The sequence below is a fragment of the Babylonia areolata genome, chromosome 34 (assembly GCF_041734735.1).
Source record: "Babylonia areolata isolate BAREFJ2019XMU chromosome 34, ASM4173473v1, whole genome shotgun sequence".
In the NCBI taxonomy this organism is placed as follows: Eukaryota; Metazoa; Mollusca; class Gastropoda; order Neogastropoda; family Buccinidae; genus Babylonia; species Babylonia areolata.
In genome coordinates this window covers 21,512,212-21,529,711 of record NC_134909.1, presented here as the reverse complement: position 1 = coordinate 21,529,711, position 17,500 = coordinate 21,512,212, and the positions used below count along the sequence as shown (strand labels likewise).

The 17,500-nt window shown below is 46.1% G+C and overlaps 1 protein-coding gene across 2 annotated transcripts in view; it reads right to left on the bottom strand.

Moving 5' to 3' along the window:
* Window positions 1-3,262: 3,262 nt before the first annotated feature.
* Window positions 3,263-17,500, bottom strand: part of LOC143277327 (uncharacterized) — an 18,660-nt gene continuing 4,422 nt past the window's right edge. Inside the window, exons 4-15 of one of the 2 annotated variants that reach the window (XM_076582112.1) lie at window positions 17,366-17,500; window positions 12,226-12,519; window positions 11,690-11,962; window positions 10,732-11,013; window positions 10,158-10,448; window positions 8,556-8,840; window positions 8,019-8,315; window positions 7,321-7,665; window positions 7,019-7,168; window positions 6,719-6,829; window positions 6,239-6,349; window positions 3,263-4,817 (exon numbers count right to left, since the gene is read on the bottom strand). The exon at window positions 17,366-17,500 is cut by the window's right edge and continues 43 nt beyond it. In XM_076582112.1, the coding sequence (XP_076438227.1) occupies window positions 4,747-4,817; window positions 6,239-6,349; window positions 6,719-6,829; window positions 7,019-7,168; window positions 7,321-7,665; window positions 8,019-8,315; window positions 8,556-8,840; window positions 10,158-10,448; window positions 10,732-11,013; window positions 11,690-11,962; window positions 12,226-12,519; window positions 17,366-17,500 (2,645 nt within the window). In that variant the 3' untranslated portion in view covers window positions 3,263-4,746. The remainder of the gene's footprint in view (window positions 4,818-6,238; window positions 6,350-6,718; window positions 6,830-7,018; window positions 7,169-7,320; window positions 7,666-8,018; window positions 8,316-8,555; window positions 8,841-10,157; window positions 10,449-10,731; window positions 11,014-11,689; window positions 11,963-12,225; window positions 12,520-17,365) is intronic. The other variant, XM_076582113.1, reaches the window with a different exon arrangement.

Genomic DNA, 17,500 nt, shown 5'->3' with positions numbered 1-17,500 from the left:
CCGAGAGATACAGACACTTGCAGTGCTGGTCAGGTAATTAGAGCAACACACCCAAAGACGCATCCTTGAAGTGGATGACACTCGACTGTGTGGTCCCAGTCTCCCCATTTAAGCCCACAGCACACTCAACTCTGGGTAGGAGCCGGCCACGGGCCGAAAAACCACCTCCACTGGGATTCGAACCCAGTCCTCCCAGCCGTCAGTCCGCGACGCTAACCACTTCGCCACGGCGGCTGGTTTTGTTTGGTTTTTTTGTTTTTTTTTTACTTTCTTTCTTTCTTTATTCCTTTTAAATTTATTTTTAGCCAAGGAGAGAGAAACCTAGTACCCCATTGTAAAATCCACACCTTGTTGCTCACTTGTTGTGAGGCAGAGAGAGAGGAGGCAGTGGTTCACCTCTCTGATCCCAGGTCCACCTCCATGTTGTCCATTCCCTGTGTGACCAGGACAGACCTACACCGTTCAGCTTCCTCCCACTGTTGTGACGTGCTGTCCTGTGCGGCACGGTTTACAGCCTGCGTCCTTCAGCCCTCACTCTCTGTCCCCTTTAGCAACGTGGACACTGCGAACACAGAACTGACCGGGGTGGGGGTGTGGAAAGACAGCTCTCCTCTCACACTGGACTGGAGAGAGGGGTGTGTGTGGAAAGACAGCTCTCTTCTCACACTGGAGATAGGGGTGAGGAGGGTGGGGGAGTGGGGGGGGGGGCTAAAGACACCCCTCCTCTCACACTGGACTAGAGAGGGGGTGGTGTGGAAAGACAGCTCTCCTCTCACACCAGACTGGAGAGGAGAGGAGAGGAGAGGGGGGACGTGTTGTGAGATGAGATGTTTTGTTCAGCTGCGTGTTTCATGTTTACACAAACTGGATCCTTTCACCACACACAAAAGACTTTATATGAGCTGCTGAAGCCAATGTTTGTTTTGCATTGCTCTTTTCTTTGTCTATTTCTTCAGTGTTTCATCTTTTCGCTATTTGTTGTGACACGCCACAATTCACTGCAAAAGACAGTTCTACAGGGAACGCTAGAGGGTGGTAGGCGAAGAGGGAGGCAAGCCAAATGCTGGATGGACAACATCAAGGAATGGACCAATATGGATAGCGCTACGCTGATACGACAGGCAGAAGATAGAACCGGATGGCGTCGTCTGACTACGGAATCGTCCCTCATGTCTCCTCTACGCCCATCCCGGGCAGGAGAATGAATGGAATGGAATGGAATGATTTAGAAACATTGAGTTTATGTTCCAGTATCCCGTTCACACTGTCACAATGTGTGGGTGAGTCCTACACCAGTGTACTGTTCACACTGTCACAGTGTGGGTGAGTCCTACACCAGTGTACTGTTCACACTGTCACAGTGTGGGTGAGTCCTACACCAGTGTACTGTTCACACTGTCACAGTGTGTGGGTGAGTCCTACACCAGTGTACTGTTCACACTGTCACAGTGTGTGGGTGAGTCCTACACCAGTGTACTGTTCACACTGTCACAGTGTGTGGGTGAGTCCTACACCAGTGTGCTGTTCACACTGTCACAGTGTGTGGGTGAGTCCTACACCAGTGTACTGTTCACAGTGTCACAGTGTGTGGGTGAGTCCTACACCAGTGTGCTGTTCACAGTGTCACAGTATGTGGGTGAGTCCTACAACAGTGTACTGTTCACAGTGTCACAGTATGTGGATGAGTCCTACACCAGTGTACTGTTCACACTGTCACAGAGTGTGGGTGAGTCCTACACCAGTGTACTGTCCACACTGTCACAGTATGTGGGTGAGTCCTACACCAGTGTACTGTTCACACTGTCACAGTGTGGGTGAGTCCTACACCAGTGTACTGTTCACACTGTCACAGTGTATGGGTGAGTCCTACACCAGTGTACTGTTCACACTGTCACAGTGTGTGGGTGAGTCCTACACCAGTGTCCTGTTCACACTGTCACAGTGTGTGTGTGTGTCCTATACCAGTGTACTGTTCACACTGTCACAGTGTGGGTGAGTCCTACACCAGTGTACTGTTCACACTGTCAGTGTGTGGGTGAGTCCTACACCAGTGTACTGTTCACACTGTCACAGTGTGTGGGTGAGCCCTACACCAGTGTACTGTTCACACTGTCACAGTATGTGGGTGAGTCCTACACCAGTGTACTGTTCACACTGTCACAGTGTGTGGGTGAGTCCTACACCAGTGTACTGTCCACACTGTCACAGTATGTGGGTGAGTCCTACACCAGTGTACTGTTCACACTGTCACAGTGTGTGGGTGAGCCCTACACCAGTGTACTGTTCACACTGTCACAGTATGTGGGTGAGTCCTACACCAGTGTACTGTTCACACTGTCACAGTGTGTGTGTGAGTCCTACACCAGTGTACTGTTCACACTGTCACAGTGTGTGGGAGAGTCCTACACCACCACACCAGTGTGCCAGAGAAAGGCCATGCTGCCCGCAGTGAACACCTGTCATGCTGTGTTCACGGCACTGCGTTCTGCACCGTTCTCCACTGTGTGAGTTGTGGTCACACGTTTCTGATCGGGGAAGCTGCCGTGGAATGCTCATGATCAGTCTGTCATCACTACTTCGTTACGATTTGCGAATGGCAAAGGACCCTTTTTCTCTCTCTTTTTTCACGTCTGTGATCATTACTGTCATGTGATTAGGCAGGGAGGTAGGCAGAAAGAGACAGACAGACAGAGACTCTCAGACTCAGACTGTTTTAGTTAATTCATGAAGGCCATACCCATGTCACCAGACAAACAGAGAACGACACTGATACCGATAAGATTATTTGTTTATTGAAGGAAGTGGAATAAATATCTATGCTTCTTTACATCCAGCCCTCAGGGGCAGAAGGAACAGATGAATTTATCAAAATCAGAAAGACATGGCGTATACATGTAGGCCTACACATACAATGCATCACAATAAATAAGTGGAAAACATACATACATACATGCATGCACATATTTGCATAATAGACACACATAGAGACATATATAGTAAACCCTGTTAACATGTAAATAAATCGGTCCCTTGAAAAAGGAACAAGATCATTACCAAAATTTGGAATACATCATAATTTAATGTATTTGTTTGTTTTTTTTGTGTGTGTTTTTTCTCACTCTCTGTCTCTGTCTCTGTCTCCCTGAATGAGAAAGACAAACGAAGAGACAGAGACAGACAGACATACAGACAGACAGACAGAAAGTCACACACACACACACACACACACACACACACACACACACACACACACACACACACACGCACACACAGAGAGAGAGAGAGAGAGAGAGAGAGAGAGAGAGAGAGAGAGGTTTATACGTGTAGGTCATAGCCCTTCATAAATTGGTATTCAAATAACAAAACACGATTTGAAGATGCAAATATTGAAAAGAAGAAAAAGGAAATTTCTATTTCTCTAACTATGTAAGCTTTGTACAAAAAACAGTGGAAGATTTCGTATCACATCAGGTTTTGTGTATGACAGTTTGAACTGACAAGGATCTTTGTAATACATATGGTGAATTAATTTAATTATAATGTCACAGAGTCTTTGACAACAGGGGGAAAAGTGAACTTCATCTTCTTTTGATATCCTGCCTTATTGCATGATTTATATCTGAAACAGTGTACGTTAAAGTCGGAAATACCAAATCGAAATCTTGTTGTTACATATTTCAACTGTCGATGCATGTTCATTTGCAAATGATATTTAAGAACACGAGTAACACAACGCATATTAAATTGTTCACTTTAATATGATCATTCCACTTCTGCCACCTACAATCAATCGAATGTTGAATGACGACATTTATAAGCCCATTAATTTGTGTGTGTGTGTGTGTGTGTTGCCATCACCTGGGATATTTTTCTTCATCCTCGAGTCATGATGAGCAGAACAACAAAGCATAAACTGATTCAATTTTCCTCACAGTCATGCCATAAACATTTTGTCACCTCTCCCATTGTTATGTTTGGAACAGCGATAAGCAATGTCTGAGACAAACAATCTCAGTTTTATTGAAGCATATTTCACATATCTATGCATTTTGTTTTTCAATATATGATTCCATACGAGTGATGAACTTAAACATCTTATATTCACTGATTATGCTACAATGCCCTATGCTACATTATATGCTGCATATATTATGCTGCTACTTTTATATGTGGATCTGCCATCTGTAGTCAACAATAGTTTGCTTTAAACAATCTATAAACGCCATTATGTATCAACACCATACTTATCCTAGACATATGCAAATCCATAAGAGCACTGACATTTTTGTATGCTTGTAAGCCAAGTCCTGTTTCCACAACTGTCTGAATGATTCATTGTCCTATCATCATTATGTGGCAGTCTCTAGTCACATATTCTTGTTAATACATTCATGTCTGGGTTGTTTTGTTTCATGACATGTGCTTACATCACAGTCTAATATTGGACAGCTAATAAAAACATCAAAACTATAGAACAGCAATTACAACAGCAGCACCAAAAATGCGAAATACATCTAAAGGCAAAATAGAAACACACGTCATGTTGCAATGCACAAAAGCCATTGGGGCTTATGTTTTGCACCTACTTATCATGACATTTTGCATTTTATATCAGAGCTTCAACCTCACGGTTCAGACAAACTGCACACCACATGACTGGCGGTGGCAGATCAGTGGCTGTCATGTGTTTGCTGGAAGCGGTGTGGTGTGGTCAGTCAGATGAAGTGTGATACAAGTAGATGGTGATCAGGGTTTGTGTGGTGGCTGGTTCACATACACAGCTTTGTCCTCTGCCCCACTGTTCTCATACACAGGACCTGACAGTTAAACACAAAGACCACTGTTCTCATACACAGGACCTGACAGTCAAACACAAAGACCACTGTTCTCATACACAGGACCTGACAGTCAAACACAAAGACCACTGTTCTCATACACAGGACCTGGACAGTCAAACACAAAGACCAAAGGCTGGTTGGGGATTTATGAGTGCCTATGTATCTCAGCAGTCTGCCACGTTTGATCAACATAATACAGTTTCAATTCGAATGGGTAAGTGACTGAGCGAAATTAAACGCAACGAGTTACTTCCCTTGTTACACCCATTTTCATTTATCACAGTATCTGCATGTTTACATTATTTTTTGTCTTGTGATTGGGAAATTACATGTGAGGTGCATGTTACATTTGGAGCTGACATCCAGCAGACAGCTTTACACTGTTTCACACGACTGGAACACTGCCTCAGAAATTTTATCTGATATATCTGGTGATGGTTTCTCCTCTCAGCAACACGTTCCCAAGACAAGGAAAGCACTGACTCACCGTGCCTTTTCAGTGTGCTGCAAGCTGAAGACTTTAGCGAAACCTGATGCAGCACAAGGCCCTAACAAGACAAAGTTTCTGCCAGGTTCTTTAGAGACCATGAAGGACACTGACCAGAAGAACACACGACATGTCGGATGGATTCTGGTCACTGACCAAGAGGACAGGTGGTATCCATCACACAGAAAGAGCAGAGCCAGCAACACCTGCTCTCTTGGACAGCCCCTGTCACACTGGTGTCCCCACTGCAGCTGACTCTTCAGGGAGTGGCCCCTCAGTCCTGTCCACACCCACACAGCCTTCACTGACAGCTGACTTTTCAGGGAGTGGCCCCTCAGTCCTCTCCACACCCACACAGCCTTCACTGACAGCTGACTCTTCAGGGAGTGGCCCCTCAGTCCTCTCCACACCCACACAGCCTTCACTGACAGCTGACTCTTCAGGGAGTGGCCCCTCAGTCCTCTCCACACCCACACAGCCTTCACTGACAGCTGACTCTTCAGGGAGTGGCCCCTCAGTCCTCTCCACACCCACACAGCCTTCACTGACAGCTGACTCTTCAGGGAGTGGCCCCTCAGTACTCTCCACACCCACACAGCCTTCACTGACAGCTGTGGAGAAGGCGTGCTTGTCTTCACTCGTCACAGAAGAACAAGGCAAGAAAAGACAAATCTAGTCAGGTATAATTCAGATCCCTGACTGGATTTTTTGTGACTGAATAGAATCTCACAGCCATCTAAAATCTATCTGACTACAGCACATTCAAAGACAATGCTCTGGTTCGTGCATCTTGCAAATATTCTGATAGTTGTGAATAATAATGGGCATCAGATACATGGTCAATAGCTGATGCAATCAACTGAGATTTTCACTAAACACGTCAACATTGCAACCAAGAGAAGTGGTTTCATACCTCTTTCCACAGCAGCCCCAGTGTTACGGTAAGGTGAGATGTCAGAGTAGACAGATGAAACACCGATGTCACTGGTCCTCAGAGATGTGTACACTGAAGTGGGCTGGTGCTCTGGGGATGTCACACACACACACACACACACACACACACACACACACACATACACACACACACACATGCAAATGCATTAATTCTCTGGGTCAGATAGAGAGAGAGAGAGAAACAGAGACAGAGAGAGAGAGACAGCATGAGAGAGAGTACACACATATACAAGAGACAAATGGAGAGAGACAGAGAAAGAGAAAGAGAGAAAGACAGACAGACAGAGACAGTGAAGTAAGGTGACAGAGAGACAGAGAGAAACAGAGCCAGAGAGAAAGAAGAGAGACAGTCAGTGACACAGAGATAGAGGCACACAGACAGACAGACAACAGACAGACAGAGAGACAGAATGACACAGATCAACGAGGTATCACATACCCTGATCCACAGCAGCTCCAGCATGAAGACACTGTGTGATGTCAGAAATGTTCCACTGAACTCCAGTGTCACAGGTCTGGTGACACGTGTCAGCACCGCCAGGCTGTGTGTCTGTGGGATCCACACACACACACACACACACACACACACACACACACACACACACACACATCCACAACAAAACACACCCATGCACACACACATAATTATGCCATTTAATCTGTAATGATGAATCACTTTTTGTGGATTTATTTATCTGTGACTGAACAACTAGCACATACAATCCCCTTGCACGCTCACCAGTTGTTCCAGCACAGGGTAGCACCCAGTGTCGACGCCACATCCAGATAACCAGAACAGAAATGACGATGATGAACACTGCTGCAGTCACACCAACTGATATCCCTGCAACCAGGCTGCTTGGTGTGGACTTTGAAAAGTCTGTCACTGCTGTGGACAATAGGACAACTGATTTCAACTTGTTGCAATCTTCTGGATTTGATGTACCTTATGTAAATGCATTTATCTTACCACTGTAATTTCAAACATGGCTTCCATCAGCAAAAGCGAAGCCAACAACTGAGGACAACTTGAAGACCTACCTGTTCCACCGACGTCCAGCTCAAACAGGAAAACGAAGGGTTGTCCAACCCCATTCCCCAGAGTCACACTGTAGAATCCTTTGTCTTTCCGAGTTGCGCTTCTGATGGTCAGTTTACACGTGGTCCAGTACAGGCGACTGGGGTCTGTGGCAGTGCACTGCACTTTGTACAGACTGTCACGTGCTGGACGATTCACAGTGGAGTTAGACAGAGGACCAAGGTAATTCAGTGTTGAATACTTAACGCCTGGGTACATGGTGAGTGGAAACTCTGCGCTGACAGATCCACCTTTGTAGTTTAGAAATGCAGGGATCTCTGGGGATCCTTCTTGTTGTCGAGGTGAACCTGAAAAACACACGTACACACACGTACATACGTACGCGCATGCACACACACACACACACATACACACATACACACACACACACACACACACACACACACACACACACACACACACACACACACAGAGTGCTGCTGCTGCTTTCTCTGAATATTGTTGCCATGCGCATCATATCAGTATTGTTTGATGTACATGTCATCAGTATTGGGAGAGAGAGAGAGAGACAGAGACAGACAGACAGACGAACTGACAGTTGGACTGACATACAGACAAACAGACACATGGATGGACTGACAGATGGTCAGACAGACAGAAAGAGAGCCAAAGAGACAAAGACAGAGACAGAGATACTCACAGTTCACAAACACCATCAGGTGAGCTGCATTTAGTTGACCTTCCCTATTGTCAACATCACAGCGGTACTGTCCTGTGGCATCACACGTGGCTCCATCCTTCATGTAGGTCAAGGTCGCTTCTTCCACTGCAGACACCTGCCCTTGTTGTTTAGATTTCAGTGTTACACCCTCCTTGACAATGGACATGGCGGCTGTCGGTCTGCCAACAGCTGTACAGGTCAAGGTCACGGGATCACCTTCACTGACAGTGACGTTGTTGGCGTTGTTCACGGTGAACTGACTGACTTCAGCAGCATCTGTACAGGTTAGGTGCTGAATGTCACACATGGTAGTGGTGTCTGAATAATGTTCTGTGCGTGTATTTGAATAGCAATGCACACACACACACACACACACACACACACACATTTGTGTGAACACACACAGTCACACATCAACAAATGTGCAAGCATGCATATAAATTTCTTTTGCAAACGTGAGGTGGAAAAATAAAGGTTGAAGGTTACAAACTATGTATACATATCAACCCAACTCACAGGTGGTCAGCACCATCAGTGTGATGTTGCTTCTCAGAGGCAGACGGTCATCAGAACTGACTGTGGATGTTCTGGCAACACACACATGTGTCAGTGGCAAGGAACGATCAGCTGTGAAGTCAAGACTGGAACCTGAGCCCTGTTGCCAGGCAACGGTCCCTGGGGAAGGGTTACTGTCAGCAGAACAACTGACGTGAACTCGCTGTCCTTCCTTCACTTGACAGGCGTCAGGTGACGTCATCATGCAGGTGTTGGAAGGAAGGGGTGTGATGGTCTGTGAGATGTCTGTGACAGGTTGATAAACAAATGAAAAATTTAAGCACCAACCTTATGTACAAGTAACAGAAAAAAATTCCTTTCTTTAATCCTTCATTTTTCATTTTACTCATGAGAATAATCATAAACAGATCGTTAAATCAGTGCCTTCTGACACATAAATGAATAATGAATTATGTACAATGTCAAATGGGTCAGCCTTTCAAGTGACCACGTGACTCCTTACATACACAGTTAATTGTAAAGCAAACAATTTCCTTTTATATTGTCTTGGTTTGATCTTCAATTATATTTGGATGTGATAGGATGGGATATAAACTATACAGTAATATGGAATAAAACTTTTATATCAACGAGACCTCAAACAGGCATATGAAGTAGACAAGTATGCCTTTAACTTAACTATGGGATATAACAAGTTTGTGGGAAAATGGACACTGTATATCTGTTTAATACAAGATTAAGCCACACAATGCTGCCTTGGGATTTTGCCCTTGAACATATATTGTTTTGCTGTCATGGACTTAATTATATGCTTACCCTATACTTTCTAATGCACAAAACATATAAATTCTGTATATGTAAACCTGTAAAAACCCTGTAAATCTGTAAAAAAAAAAAACCCACAAAAAACAAACAAAAAAACTTTTATATCTGTGTCACTCCAACCAACATCTCTCTCTCTCCCTCTCTCTGTGTGGTCTATTGTTTCACCCCTCTCCTCATATATACCACACTACATTTTTTTTTAATAAGAAATAAAAAAGATGCAAATGCATGACTTATCCAATGTATACCTATATCTACCTATATCTCCATGCAACCACACTCATACACACACAATGGGAGAGAGAGAGAGAGAGAGAGAGAGAGAGAGAGAGAGAGATAGTATATACTATATATATATATATATATATGTGTGTGTGTGTGTGTGTGTGTGTGTGTGTGTGTGTATGTGTGTGAAACAATCCAACAGATAGTTAACTGAATTTTTTTATGTAATTAAAGATCCATTCATGACAACTATCTTTAAAATGTATACTAATAAATGTTCATACTGTCATAAAGACTGAAAGCCAATAATCTGTTAAATGTGTCATAACATATGAATGTGTGTTCTTTCTCCCTCCCTTCCTTCCTTCCTTCCCCCCTTTCTTTTATCTGTCACTGAGCAATTCAGTAACGAACACTCCCTGTTTTCCTCTCCATATTTGTATCAGTCTGTTTAATGGAGGTTACACTGTTAGAACATATTCTCTGTGTTCATTGTTTACTGTTCAGTTCTCACCAATACATGTTCAGTCATTACAACACCATGTGACTTACAGTAGACCTGTAGGGTCCTGTTCTGTGTGACTGGAGTGTTACTGTGCACGGTGAAGGCGTTGTTAGCTTCACACACCACACGCCGTCCGTTGTCTGCACTGGTCAGCACTGGCAGGGTCACACTGACCTCACGTTGACCTGGGCTGCCTGTCTGACCTTCAAATGTCAAGGATGCTGGAGGATTTCCAGAGTCAACTCCACTGGGTAAGGTGCAGTACAAGGTAGGGGATTCCCCTGCCAGGAACGGGTACTTCTGCTGCCTGTGCTCTATGGTTGGTGGCACTGGAGGATCTGTAAGACACCAGAAGGGTTTGCTCAGTCAGGCTTGTGCTTTTATTTCCTAAAATGTAATCACACACACACACACACACACACACACACACACACACACACACACACACACACACACATTTATTCATTGGATTATGCATCTGTTTATTCATGTGTTGTTGTTGTTGTTTTTTTGTTTGTTTGCTTTTTATTCAGTTATTTATCTATTCCACAGACAGCAAGGCATGGTTGTCCAATAAATATGAAACATTTCTAGTTACGAAAAGAAAAAAAAATCACTCACAGTAGACCTGAAGAGTGACAGAAACTGTCAGTGTGTACCATGACGGAGACTTGTTTTTCCACTTGGCGCTGCAAGTACAGTTCCTGCCGTTATTGTCACGTGATGCTGTCACCTGGATGGTGCTGCTGACCCCGTTGACCTGACCTCCACTGTCACAGGTGAAGGTCACTGACGACACAGCAGGGTTCCCGCCTTGCACAGTGCAGGTCATGGTCTGGGTGTTTCCTTCATAGAGACCTTGTCCACTGTAGCCAGTGATCACTGGTGCTGAGGAGGGGGGGTCTGTAATATCGAGAGAGATAGACATAGAAAGAGTGAGAGATAGGTGACAATGTTATTATAAATTTGTTATTCAACAGATCTCTCCTTGTACATATAGTTATATGGAAAGAATTGTTCTTAAAGCACATGTAAATTATGTGACTGAAACTAAACCCATAACTTATTACATATAGTTAAAAAAAAAAAAAAAAGTTCTTATAGTATGTTGCCATAGAACCCTGTACCTTAACATCGGGAATACCAACAAATCAAAGATCCCTTCAGGAAGGCAACAATAACAAGAGGAACAACAATAACAACAATACTACTACTAATAATAATGATAATCATAATAACAATAACAATGATAGACATGCTCACACACATAGATAAACTGAAAAGAATCAACAGATGATTATAACAATGGGGCAATCAGCAACTTTCGCAAATAGCCTTGACTGAGCGTTATGAATGATCGAAACATGCAGGGTTCTATTGTCCGTGCTGATGCTGATTAAAAATATAAATGGTTTATCCATACAGCCATTTCGCGCACGCACACGCACACACACACACACACACACACACACACACACGCACGCACGCGCGCACGCACGCGCGCGCGCGCGCGCTCGCACACACATATAAATACAACATTTCCACATGAATGTACGACTGTATATGTCAAATGACTCACAGTGAATCCTCAGTGTCCGTGTCTCAGACGTTTTCCCCACACTGGTGATGGGGTTGACAGCAGTGCAGGAAATGACGTCACCGTTATCTCCCTGTGTGGGGGTAAAGCTGCACGTGCTCTGTGTGATTCCAGCACATTGACTTCCGCTCCAGCTGTAGGTGGCACCAGGATTGACCCCCACAGCACTGCAGGTCAAGGTCAGGGGCGGGTTACTCTGTGTGGGGTGAAGATCATACACTGGTGGGTCGGTCAGATCAGCACGGGTAGGACCATCTGTAGACACAGACTGTACAGTGGTTGGTGCAATAACATATGCTCGTATTTGGTTGGAGTCATTGTTTTGTACACAACAGTCTACACAGTACACACAGTGCAATACACAGTAAAACATACACTGTGCAGTGCAAAACAATTGTGATGCTACACTTACGCATATTCACACCCACTGATGGCTATGTGCAAGTATATGCATGTATGCACACACACACACACACACACACACACACACACACACACACACACACTGTACAACTCACAGGCCACATTCAGAGTGAAGGTGGTCTTCCTGTCCTCACTGTCAGAAGTCGCCCAGTCCAGCACACACCTGTACACAGCATTGTTGTCTGCACTGCTGACGCTGCTCTCTCCAAACTGCACACTGCTGTTTCCATAGTTACCACTGACATGGTGTGTGTTGTCACGGTAGACACGGATACGTCCTTGAGGCTGACCAAGGTCAGAGGCAGTACAACGACATTCCAGTGCCGTGTTTTCAGGGATGTAGCCGTTCTGAGTGGTGCAGGTGATTGTTGGATCATTGTTTGGCCGTGCTGCAAAATTATGATATATATTAAATATACAGAATGTACAGTCTATGTTTTAAACTGACAAGATCAAAATCACACCTCTTCACACCACACCGCAGCCTACACTCCTCCACTCCCTGCGAGAGAGAATTTGGCATTTCAAAGAAAAAAAGAAGATATATATATATATATATATATATATATATATATATATATATATATACAGAGAGTTAATGATCAATTGAAAAGGTAAGGAGTGAATACAGGAGCTATATATATATATATATACATGTCCATCGAGATCGATGATGACCATCGTTGTCATCCAGCTGGGGGATGGGGGGAGGGTGGTGGTGGGGTGGGGGGGAGGATGCTCATGAATCTATCTGTGAATGCGCAGATGGCTGAATAGTCCAATCTGCGCACGAAATGTTCGCTGACAGTTGGGGCAGACAAAGACAGGCATACCATTGTCAGGGAGCTTGTTTGCCCGTGACTTTCTGGCCTGCCTCTTCTGAACAGCTGCAGCAGTCCTGTTGGCCTCGCACAACTTGGCGCCTTTGTGCACAGCAGCACGCCATTTGTCACGGTCCACTGCAGATTCCTCCCAGGAGTCAGGGTTGATATCAAACGCTTTCAGAGAGACTTTCAGAGTATCTCTGAAGCGCTTCTTCTGACCTCCGTGTGATCTCTTCCCTTGTTGCAGCTCGCCATAGAAGAGCCTTTTGGGCAGCCGATGGTCTGGCATGCGCGCCACGTGTCCAGCCCAGCGAAGCTGGGACTGCATCAGGATGGTGAAGATGCTGGGAAGGGTGGCTTTTGCGAGCACCTCTGTGTCTGTGGTCTTGTCTTGCCACTTGATGTTCAGTAGCTTCCTGAGGCATGTTGTGTGGAAGTGGTTCAGCTTCTTGGCATGTCGTTGGTACACTGTCCAAGTTTCGCAGGCGTACAGTAGTGTGGGGAGAACTACTGCTCTGTAGACCTTTAGCTTGGTCTCAAGACTAATGCCTCTTCTGTTCCAGACATTTGCACTAAGTCTACCAAAAGTTGCACTTGCTCTTGCAATCCTGACGTTCACTTCATCGTCGATGGTCGCATTTCGTGACAATGTGCTGCCAAGGTATGTGAACCGCTCCACCGCACTGAGTCTCTGACCGTTGACTGTGATGTTGGGCTCAACGTAGGGTTTCCCTGGGGCTGGCTGATGGAGAACTTCAGTTTTCCTCGTGCTGATGGTAAGGCCGAAGTTCCTGCTGGCAGTGGCAAACTTGTCAACGCTGAGTTGCATGTCAGCTTCAGATCCAGCGTTGAGGGCACAATCATCAGCAAACAAAAAGTCTCTGATGATGTCTGTCATGACCTTCGTTTTTGCTTGAAGCCTTCTGAGGTTAAACAACTTACCATCTGTTCGGTACTTTAGGCCGATTCCAACATCGCCATCTCTGAAGGCATCAGTAAGCATTGCAGAGAACATGAGGCTGAACAGCGTTGGAGCCAGGACGCAGCCTTGCTTGACACCATTTGTGACAGCAAAAGGAGCAGATGTTTCGCCTTTGTCCTGGACTCGAGCCTGCATGCCTTCATGGAATTGGCTGACCAAGGAAATAAATTTCCGAGGGCATCCGTACTTGGCCATGATCTTCCACAGTCCCTCTCTACTCACGGTGTCGAAGGCCTTAGTGAGGTCGACATAGGTGGAGAACAGATCAGCATTTTGCTCCTGACATTTCTCTTGCAGCTGCCTTGCAGCAAACACCATGTCGGTGGTTCCGCGCTCTTTCCGGAATCCACATTGGCTCTCAGGCAAATGACCTTGGTCAAGGTGTGCTGTGAGGCGGTTTAGTAGGATCCTGGCAAGTATCTTGCCTGCGATGGAGAGCAAGGAAATGCCCCGATGGTTATCACAGGCTTGCCGGTTCCCCTTTCGCTTATACAAGTGAATGATAGATGCATCTTTGAAATCCTGGGGGATCGTCTCTTCTTTCCACATGAGTGAGTACAGCTGATGGAGCTTCTCAGTCAGCACAGTGCCTCCATCCTTGTAGACCTCTGCTGGTATGGAGTCTGAGCCAGGTGCTTTGCCACTGGATAGCAGACGGATTGCTTTCTGGGTCTCAAGAAGTGTTGGCGGATTATCCAGTGCTTCGTTGATGGGGACTTGTGGGAGACGGTCTATGGCTTCATCATTTATGGAGGAAGGGCAATTTAAGACACTGTTGAAGTGCTCAGCCCAGCGTTCGAGAATTTTCTCCTTCTCGGTGATCAAGGTATTCCCATCTGCACTGAGGAGGGGGGATGATCCTGAGGATGTGGGGCCGTAGACTTCTTTTAAGGCATCATAGAACCTCTTCATATCGTGCCTGTCAGCATATCCCTGGATCTCATCAGCTTTGTCACTCAACCACTTATCCTGCATCTGGCGTAACTTTTGCTGAACAGTCCTGCGGATGGCATCGTACACATCCTTTTTTGATGTGGACTTTGGGTTGCTCAGGTAGGCTTGATGCAGACGGCGTTTCTCATCCAGAAGCTGCTTGATTTCATCACAGTTTTCATCAAACCAGTCTTTGTGCTTTCTGGACATGGGTCCCAGGGTCTCTGAAGCTGTACTATAGATCAGCTCACGCAGGGTCCTCCAGTCAGACTCCACATTCTGGTTGTCCAGAGAGGCGGATTCCAGACGATCTTCCAGCAGCTCCACAAAGGACTGTTTGATGGTGATGTTTTTCAGCTTAGCGATGTCGAGCCGTTTTGGAGCCTTCTGGCCTTGGGGGCGTCTCTTGGGCTGGATTCGAATATTCAGCTTCGAGACTACAAGGCGATGGTCTGTCCAACACTCGGCGCCACACATGGTCTTTGTTACACGTACATCTTGCCTATCCCTTTTCCTGACGATGACATAATCGATGAGATGCCAATGCTTTGAGCGAGGGTGCATCCATGACGTCCTGTTACGGGTAGGGAGGCAGAAAACTGTGTTGGTTATCAGCAGTTCGTGCTCTGCACAGGTCTGAAGCAAAAGCAATCCATTTGGGTTGCAGTGGCCCACACCATGCTTTCCAATCACTCCATCCCAGGAGATGTAGTCAGAGCCAACTCTAGCATTGAAGTCCCCAAGAATGATGAGCTTGTCTGCTTTAGGGATAGCAGCAATGACAGAGTGAAGGTCCTCGTAGAACTTCGCCTTCACTTCATCCGGGTTGGTCATGGTTGGGGCGTAGGCACTGACAATGGTGAGGTGCTTCTGGCCAGATGCCAGTGGGAGCTTCATGGTCATAAGCCTATCGTTGACTCCCTTTGGGATTCCAGCTAGCTTGCTGACAAGTGCTGTTTTTACTGCAAAACCAACGCCAGCCTCACGTCGCTCTTCGCTTCCTCGTCCACTCCAGAAGAAGGTGTAACCAGATCCCCGTTCACAGAGCTCGCCTTCACCTGCAAGCCGAGTCTCACTCAAGGCTGCGATGTCAATGTTGTATCTGGCGAGTTCGGATGCAACTAGTGCCGTTCTCCTTTGGGGTCTGTCCGCGTTATCTCTGTCCAGGAGAGTCCTTATGTTCCAAGCACCAATGGTGAGAGGAACGATCCTTGTTTTTTTCTTTTCTTTCTTGTTGTTTCGACCGCTGATGTAGGGTCCCCGCCAGCCGCGGTATGCTGGCCAGGGTGATATGGAGCAGGCAATTTTTAGGGCACCTTTTCTAGCCCCTTCCTCATGCCAGGGAGGTGAGCAGTGCATTCCTAAAGAGGGCTGCTCAGACGCTCAGACGGCTGCCGAGCTCCATCGCTGCTCCTGTCGACGAAGAACGACCCTATGGCCTGAGCCGCCTGTGTGCAGGTCTGCGACTGCGACTGCCAGTGTACCCACACCTGTCGTTTCGTCGCTCGCCTGTCGCCACAGGACTTGGGGGTGATGAAATGATGAAGGATGAAAGGTCATTTTGGATGACTGATGACTTGCGCGATGAGTTTGTTTAAAGTGAAGAGGAGTTGCGCAACGTCAACCTCACTCTCTCGTCCGGGTCCACCAATTTCCAGTGGCAAGACTAAGTCGAGACGACTGGAGGATGAGCACGGATGCAGTGGATGACCAAGATATCCTTTCGGTGTCTCATCTTGCTCTCTGCACTCCACAGTGCGTTGCTGTAACCGCCTTCCTCTCCGTTGAACCGATAGGTTTCTTCCGCAGATTCTGCCGGATCCAGACTTCGCATGCATGGGTAGACACACCCCGGGGGCCAACTGCGTGTGGCATGCACACAGCACAGTGGAGCTAGATGGCCGTCGGTGGCTCTCCTGAGCCAACGCCCTTTTATGGATCTCCATAAGGGTGTCTAGCCACCCGCCTCACCAGTCCCAGAAGGGAGCGGTGGGAGTGCCGGTTTAGTCACCGGCAACCCGACCCTGAACAGGTTGTACTGGATTACAGGTTACCAGTAGCAGATCTAATGACCTGACCTGAGCTAGTATAGCAGAAATACACAAATAAAGTAGAAACCAAACACACTTTGGTAACCATCTCATCAAGAAACACCTAGAAACACTACATACAATGCTTTCTTGCTATTAACAGGACTTTTATCTGGAGTTACGTGTTTTCGTGTGTGTGTTTGTGTGTGTGTGTGTCTGTCTGTCTGTGTGTGTGTACACACGCACGCACAAATGCTATGAAATAATCCCATGTTACTTCCATGTTTCTTGATGTTAATTGCTGATTTGTGAATGGCTATATTCCCCACACTTTCTGCAGACAGAGTTAAAGCATAAACAAGACAGCAATGAATGTGTAATAACTGAATAAATCAATCTGTAAATGCATTCACCAAGTCATTCACTTACCTGATACTGAAATCACCTGGACAGAATGTAAACTCACCCATAGTGACAGAGCCAGAAGCAGAGACAGACCTGACCCCAGGATACACAATGACGGTGTAGGTGTAAGTACCAGGTGATGTTGGCATAGGAAAGGTGGAGGTACAGGTACCAGAGGTGTAGCCACTGCTGACTG